The sequence below is a fragment of the Propithecus coquereli genome, unplaced genomic scaffold, assembly GCF_000956105.1.
Source record: "Propithecus coquereli isolate 6110/MARCELLA unplaced genomic scaffold, Pcoq_1.0 Scaffold249, whole genome shotgun sequence".
NCBI classification, from domain to species: Eukaryota; Metazoa; Chordata; class Mammalia; order Primates; family Indriidae; genus Propithecus; species Propithecus coquereli.
Genome location: NW_012148052.1, coordinates 472,355 through 483,737, shown reverse-complemented (window position 1 = coordinate 483,737; position 11,383 = coordinate 472,355). Strand labels below are relative to the sequence as shown.

At 40.4% G+C, this 11,383-nt stretch overlaps 1 protein-coding gene across 1 annotated transcript in view; it reads left to right on the top strand.

Annotated features, from left to right (window-relative positions):
* Positions 1 to 474: 474 nt before the first annotated feature.
* The window catches only part of YBX1 (Y box binding protein 1), a gene marked incomplete at its 5' end in the record, with an annotated part of 17,537 nt that continues 6,628 nt past the window's right edge, over positions 475 to 11,383 (top strand). Inside the window, 4 exons of the mRNA XM_012646663.1 lie at positions 475 to 554; positions 7,728 to 7,761; positions 10,469 to 10,558; positions 10,904 to 11,207. Coding sequence (XP_012502117.1) covers positions 475 to 554; positions 7,728 to 7,761; positions 10,469 to 10,558; positions 10,904 to 11,207 — 508 coding nt within the window. The remainder of the gene's footprint in view (positions 555 to 7,727; positions 7,762 to 10,468; positions 10,559 to 10,903; positions 11,208 to 11,383) is intronic.

Below are 11,383 nucleotides of genomic sequence, written 5' to 3'. Positions count from 1 at the left end.
CGCGCCCCCTGTGGACCCCGCGGGCCCGCGCGCCCCTCCCCCTGCGGCCGCGCGCCGCCGACCGCGTGTGCGACGGGGTCCCCTCCCCGCCGGCCGGCCTCGTGCGCTCGGGCCCGCACGCCGTTGTTCCCGGCTCCCCCACCCAGCTCCCTTCCGCGTGTGCCCCGAGGGCGCGGCGCGCCGCCTACGCAGGCCGGAGTGGGCCGGGGCGGCTTCCCCTTCCCTCACGTGCTCTCCGCCCGCGGCCTGCGCACACACCCATCTTGGTCCCGCTCCCCGGGCCTGCCCTGGGGCGCCCCGTGGCTTCGAATTCACCCACGTGTACGGTGAATGCGTCGTCGTGGCTCCAGCGCGGCCCAGCAGACGGGCTTTGGAGAGAAAAGGCTGTCAGGTGGCTGCGGCCGGCAGCGTGCGAGGGACCGGATGCAGAAGCCGGGCTGTTTTAAAAGGGATATCTGGTAATCGTGGGTTGTTTTGCTTTATTTTGCAGCAACGAAGGTTTTGGGGACAGTAAAATGGTTCAATGTAAGAAACGGATATGGTTTCATCAACAGGTGAGCCGCCCCGCTCTGAAGCCTCCATCCCCCGTTTTCTCATGTTTGCTGCTCTGTGGGCTTTGCGGGGCTTGGGATTGTTTCAGGCGTGTGTAGGTACACGACCGTGTTCCGAGGGCGGTTGCTACTCCGGTGTATTGGTGTGGTTTTGTTTCCTTTGAAGGAATTAGAGGATCTAGAGATTGTCTTTGTTTTGTAGCTAAACACTAATTTGAAGCTAATTTCACAGGCTTCGTTATGCTACAAAGTAATTTAAAAGGCAAGGAGTGAATGCACCATACTTTAATGTTATGGCAAACTGGGGGAAACTACAGTCCAGTGCGTTTTTATTCTTGTCATGCTTTTATACTTTATTAGGTCCGCTGATTAATATAGGTTATTTATACCATGTTGACCTTTTTTGGGGTAACATGATTTGACATGTCAAATATGTGAGCTTTTGTCGTATTAACCTTACATATTGCCTTTGTTAACGTTTCAAATATACTGTCTAAATACCTCGGATATATTTCCTATTGGGACTACTTTGACCAGAGACCTGTTTTCATTTGCTTATAGAGTAAATAATTTATCTGATATAAAACGGTCCTTTCCCTTCCTCAGTATTCTCCCACTTCCTCCCTACCCCCCCCAACCATACTGATTAAATCAATTTTATTAAAGCCCTGGCTATGGTTTATGAGAGTGTTCATAGCCCCAGGAAATTTAACATTGTTCCTCTTATTTGAAGGTAAAGCTACAAACAACACCTTTAGGAATTATTCTTAAAATTGTTAAATAGTGGTGATAACGTGCAGTGTACTCACTATACTCTCCATGGGTTCCCTTGTGAGCCAGGCATCATTTTCAAGATGGCTGCCAAGGCTAGTACAGTTACATGGGTGTAGAGCACGGCTTACACATGCCAATAGCAATCTTGGCCTTACAGGTAGGATACTTGGTACAATTTGAGCATTTTCTCTCTTAAATCTTTTCTTTTGGAGATGTTAAATAGGTGATTAAAAGAGAACATTTAAGAATACTTGTGAAATGGACAGCAAATGGGTGAGAAGAAGCTTAAAAACAGACATAATTGACTGATAAAAGAAACCATTCATTTGATCAGCCGTACAATATTGTGGAAACACTCAAAGCTAGAGATTTATAGACATTTGATGGTCTGTTCTCATTTGCAATTGTAGGCAAACATTGTGTTTCTTTCAGAAATCCTTAGGATTTTCCAGTTGTTTTAACTGTTTGCCTTCCTTATAGGTCAAAGCTACATTTATGATTAATTTTTTGATAGTGGGTTACTAGTGAGGAAGGGAAGGGTATGGTTTGGTGCCTATATGTGATTGGTTTACTGGTAGCTTTTTGAGTGATCTCTGAATTTATTAGTGATTTAGTTTAGTTAATATTTCCATCTTAATTCTGATTCTTAAACCAATGGCTTTCAAATTTAAGTGTGCTTACTGTGGAAGAATGTTGCAAATGGCAGGCTCTTTAGTTCCTCCTTCAAAGCTTTGATTTGTTAGGTCTCAGTACATTTTTAACAAGAATTTCAGGTTCGTGGTTTGGGTAAAACCTTGAAAATCATTGCTTTTAATCCTTGACCCACTGTAATAAGGCAACTCAGGTGTGTACATATTAGAGGTGACTGTAGTTTGCAGCTTCGGTGGATAAAGTGTAGTTTGTATTTAAGAAATTTTAGTACCTTGCTATACTGCGTTTTGTTAAGTGGGCATTAGGTTATGACATTTTTTGAAGTGAGTTTTTATGGAGATAAAAAGTAGTTCTTTACATTTTATATTCCATGAGATGCCATTCATTGAATATCTCTACCCTGACTTGGCCTCAGTTGGTCATCCTTGTTTGGACTACCCTAACCTCTATTTAGTCAAATTAACTGGTTAAGTATGCTTTATGTCTCTAAACTGGTCACTTTAATGATTGTGAGACTTTTTAATATGATACTGTGAAAATCTGACTCCAATTAAATCGGGAGGTTTGCCTTAATCAAGGAAAATGTAGGTCTTAAATGCAGTTTGGAAGCTAGCAGTGCGTTGTATATGTACTTCTTGTAGTAGAAGATAACATAAAGGGCTGGAGGCACCTGGCTTTCCTGAGGAGGGAGACAGAAGGAGGTAATGTGCCCTACCTTCTGTATAAAGGGGAGGGTGTAGGGTTTGAGACGGTTGTTGTAACTCTTAGTTCTAGGCCCTTAAGATATTTTTATAATTAAAATTGGAGGTATTTTATGTAGATTTTCTGCCTTTAAAGACATTTTCATTGTAAATGTTTATTCCAGCCTAAATTACCGCCTGTGATGAATTGTTACAGCCTTGTTAGAATTATTTCTTTAAAGGGTTTCCCCAGATGATTATATAGTGTACAAGAAGCTAAGTAAGAAGCACAAAGCTTTTAAAATAGCAAAATTCATTTGCTTTATTTTGTTAGACGATGTGATCTAGAAATTGTGAGAAACTCATTGAGTTATTCCTTTGCAAGCTGTGTCTGCAAAAGATAATTGGACTATGCGACTAGAGGGGTTTATTAGCCCCCCGTTACTATTTGATTTTATTAGCCAGTAGGAATTAATCCATATTCACTAAACGCATGAGAGATAACCATGAATCGCTCAGCAATGATTTATTTTTTCAGTGGGACATGCACACATCTTTTATAATGACCAGAATAGAAATATTGTTAAGTTCTGACTTAAATGCCTAAATTAATCATTCTGAAGTTTTAAGGTGAGCAGGGAATTTGGAGCAAAGGGAATAAATAGAGCAGAGGTCATAAACTTGTCAACTACTGGCTAAATCTTACCCCCAGATGTTTTGATTGGACAGTACAGTGTCTTTAAAAGAATTGGAATTAATGACTAACATTAAAGATTCAAGAGATGACACCAAAAATAATTCACATTGTCATATTTTTAAGATCTGAACTTTAGCTAGTTTGAGGGGCCTGTGTTTCCACATAAATAAAAACCAGCTGGCCCTGAGTATTGTCACCACCTTTTAGATAGGCATGCATTTCTTTTTTTCTTCTTTTTAACCAGTCTGTCACACTTAGTTGTCTTATCTTGATGACTGCCCTTCCCACCTGGCCTTGTGTATGCATTTAAGTTTATTACCCATGGTCTAGAAAGGTGTAATAAACCAAGCCAGGGAAAGGCTTAGTTATTTCCTCTTTAGAAACATACTTAGTCATGCCTGTCAAGTTTCGTTTCCATTGGAGGGGGGGGAGGCTCCTTGTGGGGGTTCCATACCTATATATAACTAATGGGTGATTCCTTTACACATTGATAATAGATGTAGCTAGCATGTGTTTATACCAAGATCTATTGTCACTGCTTAAAATGAACTAATTTGTTTAATCCTCAGAAAACCTTTAAAGAATCTATATTGTTATTCTGAGGTTTGAAAATGTTGTTTACTTGCCCCATAAGCATAGCTAGTAAGTGGCAGAGTTGGGATTTGAACTCAAGTTTTCTGATTCTTGCATTTGTGTTCACCAGCTATTATGCTATCTCTGAAATAGACCTAGTTATCTTCAAATTGGTTGTTGTCCGCATAGTTACAGATGATTTTTTAGGATGGCTATTCTTAGTCATTAGTCATTGAAAGACTTTTCTTTTTTTTTTTTTTTTTTTTTTTTGAGGCAGAGAGTCTGGCTCTGTTGCCCTGGCTAGAGTGCTGCGCAACCTCAAACTCCTGGGCTCAAGCAATCCTCATGCCTCAGCCTCCCGAGTAGCTGGGACTACAGGCATGTGCCACCATGCCTGGCTAATTTTTTTCTATATACATATTTTTAGTTGTCCAGATAATTTCTTTCTACTTTTAGTAGAGATGGGGTCTCGCTCTTGCTCAGGCTGGTCTCGAACTCCTGAGCTCAAACAATCCGCCTGCCTCGGCCTCCCAGAGTGCTAGGATTACAGGCGTGAGCCACCGCACCCAGCCGAAAAGACTTACGTGGTCTCTAGCATGTCTCTGGGGCTCCTCTGTGCTAACTGCTGGTTCTGCAGATGTGAAAAGCTTTCTCCCTTTCATATTCTAATTTATGAGGTTTGGGATTACTAAAAGTTCTAGTTTTTAGCATGCAGGTCAGCTTTACAAATTAAAAGATTTGCTCATTGGACTTACCTCACTTCTGAATCTTTTTATTTTGTTTATATATGGCCTGCAGGATAAGAATGGGTATTACCTTTTTAAACCATTGCTTGGGGTTGGGGGGAGGCGTAGGCAGCAGAATATATGACCACACAAAGCCTCAAATAATGTGTGATTCTTTTAATAGACAGGATCTTGCTCTGTTGCCCAGGCTGGTGTGCCATGGCAGGATCATAGCTCACTGCAACCTCAGACTCCTGGGCTCAAGTGATCCTCTTGCCTCAGCCTCCTGAGTAGCTGGGGCAACCGTCGTGCACTAGCACATCCAGCTAATTTTTCTATTTGTAGTAGTCGGGGTCTCACTCTTGCTTAAGCTGGTCTTCAACTCCTGGCCTCAAGCAGTCCTCCCTCTTCGGCCTCCCAAAGTGCCAGGATTGCACTTTGCCAGCCACTGTGCCTGGCCTAGATTTTACTTTTTTTTTTTAAGGGTTATTGAGTGGGGGAAGAAAGAATATTCAACAGACCTTGTGTTGGCCCACAAAGTCTTAAATATTTACTGTTTGCTCCCTTACCAGAAGTGTTTGCAGAACCCTAGTCTAATTACATGTAATAGTTTTGAGTACTGCAGGGGAGTGTGTAAGGATGCTTGTTACTTCTTGCCCTCTCCTAAAATTGGAGAAACCATGTGCTATAGTCTCTCTCTAAAGCTAAAATGTACAGATTTTCAGAACTGGTACTTTTTGAGATTTCAACATAATAAAGACCAGGGCCTGTAGAACCAAAGTCTACCACTGTGAGCAAGTTACTACTATATTTCATTTCCCTAAATTGTGGAATGTGGGGTTAGTGGTAGTATGTACCTAAGGATTGAGTAATATATTTGAAGCAGTTAGCGTAATATTTGGAACTTAAACTTGTAGTAAATGTAAGGTGTTATATGTCTAGTCTTTTTCTTTTTGCAGATGATGAAAAAGATGAGGCAGCTTTCCTGTGTTACACAGCTGTTAATAGTAGAATCAAGACTAAAAATCGGGTGACCTGTTAGTGGTGCCTTGAATTTCTGGGTAGTCATTTAACAAGTTGCAATTAGATTGATTTAATGTGCCCAAACCATAGTATTCTATCTTGGTGGAAACTGCATTTTTTGAGCTGTCAAGTTTTCTCCTGAAATCCAGATACACTTTGGTTATGGTAACTCTATATTGGGCTGGTTTAGTGTCAACAAAATGAGTACTTTGTTGTCTGGCATGACATTAGTGAGCCTGTGTTGGTTTCCACATATCTATGTACCCACAGAATATCTCCCTAAGCTGTTTTTGAAGGATTGACATTACCTTTGTGTGTATTGCCAACCCTGTACTATTTTTTAGAAAGGATTATTCTGGCAAGATAAATTGTTTCAGTAAATTTTCTAATATTCCTTTTACAACCCTGAGGTAAATAAATACATACTAGAACAGTACAAAAATACCACATTGAAAACTTAAATAATAAACAAGTTTACTTAATCCAGCAAATCCTCACCCCCCCACCACCACCATTAATAGAAATAGTACTCCCTGTCTTTGGAACAACTTTAAATGCCCTGTGCCCCTGTTGAAAATCACTATTAGAACTAACTAATGATGGCTCTAATTTGTTTCTATGGTGCCAATGAAACTATGGACAGATGGGTATTATGACCAGCCATCAATTCTCTAGGTATTCCTAATATTCATCGAGCTCAAAAGATCAGTTTTCACTCAATTGCTTTTGAGTAGCTTTTGCAATGTTCCTGTTTTAAGATTGAAAATCCAGGCCGGCACAGTGGCTCACAGCTGTAATCCTAACACTTGGGAGGCAGAGGCAGGAGGATCCCTTGAGGCCATGAATTCGAGAACAGTGAGCAACATAGCAACACCCCGTCTTTACAAAAAATAGAAAAATTAGCAGGGCATGGTGGTGCATGCACATAGTCCTGGCTACTCAGCAGGCTGAGGCAGGAGGATCACTTGAGGCCAGGAGTTGAAGTTACAGTGAGCTATAAAGATGCCAGTGTGTTCTAACCCAGGCAACAAAGCAAGACCCTATCTCAAAAAACATAAAAGATTGAAAATTATCCTGTTCACAGAAATTAAATGTTTTTAAGTTGTGATAGTCCAAGCTATAACTTCTAAGTCAGAATTAAAGTTAATTTTGTATGGATCCTTTAGAGTGTGTACATTGTTCCATAGATCAGCGAGAAGCTAATAGTAAGCCCGTCAGTCTAGCTCATTGTTAGGCAAGTCACTAAAGGCCTGGAAGTTTTTCTCTTGGTATCATCACCTTAATCCCAGTCTTCAAGCTGAGAAAAAGAAAAACACTTCGAATTATTCTCCACTTTCTCCTCACTTTTAACATCCAGTTATATGCCCAAGTTTAGGCCATTATGCCCCAAGAAGGATAGCTCAAATATCTCTGTCATACATGGCCACTTAGTCCAGGCCATCATCATTTCTAATCTCAGCTTCTGGAGTACCTTTTATAACTAACTGTCTAGGTCCTCTCACATTCAAATTTACCTTATCACCCAACATCCATAGTTTACATTAGGGTTCACTTTGTGCTTCATGTTCTAAAAGAGGTTAATGACCTTAAGGAAAGTTGGGAATGGGAAGTGGTGAAGAGGGAGTGGTTAAGAGTGAAATGAGAAAGTAATTCAGACCTATTGGTAACCATGCTCTCTCTAGAGGCAAGAGTGGGGTGTGCTGGAACATTGTTAATGTTTAATAGGAAGAGTAGTAGAATATATATCACTAGTCACTGCTGCCCTCTTAATTATGGCTCAATAGGTCACACTTTGATTTCTTAGTCTGTTTTTGCATATCTTTCAGGTAATGAGGTTACAGCTGTTTGCCACTGCTTGGTCTTTAAAGGAGAGATCATGGTAGCTTGTTTCATGTGTTTGTTTTCCAGATTTCCTAATAGCTAATCGGCAATTAGAAAATCTGGGGAAATAGAGGGGAAATGATGTGCCCCGTGATCAGGCATATTCTTAAATCTTTGGCAACATGAAATGTGTTCCATTTTCTAACTTGTTCAACTTGGTTCTGTCTTGCAGGAATGACACCAAGGAAGATGTATTTGTACACCAGGTGAGTGCTTATGTAGATATTTGCGCTTCTGACTCAAGGTTTGTGAGAAGAAAAGGGTGTGTCTTTTCAACCTTTTGTTCCCTTGCAAAAGGTTATTAAGTCCAACCACTCATTAATTTAGTTCTTACAGGAAGAGTAGTAGCATACTTGAAGTGTAATACACTGAAACAGTTGTATTGGAGCTCACTTAAAATAGCTGTTTCAAATTGGTATTTTCTTAATAGCTATAGCTTTGTAAAATGTTGAATTTGTTTAACTCATTTCACTAAATTTTTATGCCTAATTTCAGATAAACAAATAACCTCCATGATTCTAAACTTGAACTGATGTTGCATAAATACTAACTTTGGCAAGAAGTTTTCAGATGCTGTGAGGGATACCTGTAGGGACAAATCACCATAATCATGGGAAATAAGACAGAGCTGGAAAACAATAATTGAAGTGGATACTAGAGAACTAGCAAAAAAGAGCGTATTGGTCTTGCTATTTATTCTTAAGCACTTTGAATGGGTAGTGATCCCCCCCCAATCAACCCTTGGAGAGTTTTGATTGGCTTGAAATACAAAAAAAATCCTCACTAGTTTAAGGTTAAATGAAAGGTAGTGAGTGTGGCAAAGTTAGTAATTGCTCATGAGATTATTTTTAGATTGGCTCCCAGTGTTTGGGGAGGAGAAAACTATAACATAGGAGAAGTGCTACATGCTGAACTTTCTCAAGTGTCATTTTAAGGGAAATGTTTTGAAAATGCATGGACAATAAGGAATTAAGATTGCTAAAGCAAGCCACTGCCAAGTGAACACTAATATCTCAAACTTAAGTATGTTATAGGCTCCATTGGACTTACTCATCCTCAAAGGTCTGAAATGGGTAGGAAAGACACGTTTGTATGTTCTCTGCTGTGCAGTTGTTCAGTACGACTGAAATATTGTCAACTTGTGTTAAATTATGTTAAGAACTTTTTAACCCCTTTTTTTATACTATAATCCAGAAGTCGAAAGACCTAAAGTCAATTTCCATACTCACATGTTTATTCAGGCAGATGAGCTTGGATGACAGCATGCTTCTTAGGAAGGGCTGTCTTAGGTTGGTGCTTTATAGCTCTTTGAAGTGTCCTTTACAGCATTCAGTGACAATCAAGGGGGAAGCCAGATCAATTTCTAGTACATCCAAAACCCTATCAGATAATCGCAGGGTCAAATGTAAGTATGAAAACATTTAAATTCTAAATGTAAATAAATACAGGACTACTCAGACAAAATGTTATTTTGAAGCAAATGTTTCATTTATAAAGTTGATATTCTTGTTTGGGTAAAGACAATTCACCTGTTCCTTACTTTCCTTCTCATGTTCAAAAGAATACATAGATATAGGAACAAGAGACAGCAAGGCTTGTCTTGCTGCCTGTTGGCAACCCTCAAGGGTGGTGGGGGTGAGGGAGTTGAAGGTGTTAACTGAAATAAGAGTTTTGGGTTGCTAATTATCCATACTTCTGCTATCCCCTGTGACTGCAGGTAATTGATAGTTGGCTATATACGAAAGGTATGAAAACTGACAGTTTAGATGACAGATGAGATCAATTATTTGACTCACCCAGTTGTACTGATTCACAAGGTGTCACCAATATGCTTTCCTCTTTATTTTGGAAGTGGTTTCAACAAGTAGTTGTTTCTTGGGACTTTGGCTGCTCAGGTCTTAGTGGTGTATGTATCAAGGAGACTGCAGTTCTGGGCAACTTAGCTTATTTGGCCTCAGATTTTCGGTTTTCCTGCCTCTGGAGTGGAAATGCATGAGTGATCCTTTAACGGATATCGCTGTGATGTGGAATGAACATGGGATTAGGAGTCCCAAGACCTGGGTTTAGAAAAAGTCCCTGCTGTGCTACTTACTATCTGTGTGACTTTTCAGCAAGTCACGTAACTTTTTTAAAAGCTTGTATCTGTAAAAAAGGAATGATGATACCTCCTCTTTCATCATAAGGAGATTGAGTAGGTAATATGTGAAAGAACTTTGTAAGTATTACATAAAAATGTGAGGTGTTATTCTTCCCCTTCTACTTTGCCTTCAACAGTCTGGAGAAGTAGAAGTAACAGATCTCTAAGATTTATTGTATTTCTGGGGAGGTAATAACCAACAGTCGTGTGCAGTAAGATAATTTAAAGAATCACATAGTTAATACATGTGAATTGCATTTCCACTGAAGTATTATCACAGAACGGAAGGGATTTTGGTTGACATTTGTAATTGAGTTTGATATGGTAACAGGGACAAAGTTGGTTTGGTCAACTTGTGAAGCATGTAAACCAAACTCGCCTGTCATCTAAACTGGCCCTGTGTGGGGCTAGCTTCTACTATTAAGTGCAGTCTTTGGGGGATAGGTGGATATCCTCATTTTGTAGTCATATATGCTGCTTTTGCGAAAAGCATTTTAAAAAATATATTGTGTCTGTCTTGGGTGTTAAATTACATGTTTTAGTTTTGTAAATAGCAGTAAAATGCTGGGGCCTTGTAATATTGGAGTATTTTGGTTGAGGATGGGGTAGCATGGTCTCTGCATTCCTAAATTTATTGACAGTTTGGTCTTATTTAAAGTATATCTTAAGATTTAAGTGTATATCCAAGCTAATATGATATTGACTCTGGTACATTTTAAATGCAAAAGCACATTATTCTCCCCTGTTAATCTATTTTTGGAATGTGATATTACTAGACTGCCATAAAGAAGAATAACCCCAGGAAGTACCTTCGCAGTGTAGGAGATGGAGAAACTGTGGAGTTTGATGTTGTTGAAGGAGAAAAGGTGAGGATGCTTTTTGTGTAAAGGTTTGACTACGGTATGGAAATATTTTGGAGAGCTCATCCGTTAGGATGGTGGCTCTAATGTGGATGGCTGTGTTCAGGTAACCACATGAACACTGGTGCATCAAGCCTAATGTGGTGGCTGCAGTTAGTGAGCAATCTCTTCAGAACAGTGAGGAGGTGATACTTAGTCGTTGCTGTGCACCCCTGGCTACACAGACCCCACCCCCACCACTTTTTTCTTTTTCTTGTCCTTTTTTTTTTTTTTTTCCTGTGGCGTTGTGTGAAATTCGTGGAATGTGTTCTGATTTCCTTTGTCACTGTCAATATACAATGGCTTTTGTAGGGTGCGGAGGCAGCAAATGTTACAGGCCCTGGTGGAATTCCAGTTCAAGGCAGTAAATATGCAGCAGACCGTAACCATTACAGACGCTATCCACGTCGCAGGGGTCCTCCACGCAATTACCAGCAGAATTATCAGAACAGTGAGAGTGGGGAAAAGAATGAGGGATCGGAGAGTGCTCCTGAAGGCCAGGCCCAACAACGCCGGCCCTACCGCAGGCGAAGGTTCCCACCTTACTACATGCGGAGACCCTATGGGCGTCGACCACAGTATTCCAACCCTCCTGTACAGGGAGAAGTGATGGAGGGTGCTGACAACCAGGGTGCAGGAGAACAAGGTAGACCACCAGTAGACAGGATATGTATCGGGGTTATAGACCACGATTCTGCAGTTTACACAATGTTCATTCTAGGGGCCCTCCTCGCCAAAGACAGCCCAGAGAGGACGGCAATGAAGAGGATAAAGAGAATCAAGGAGATGAGA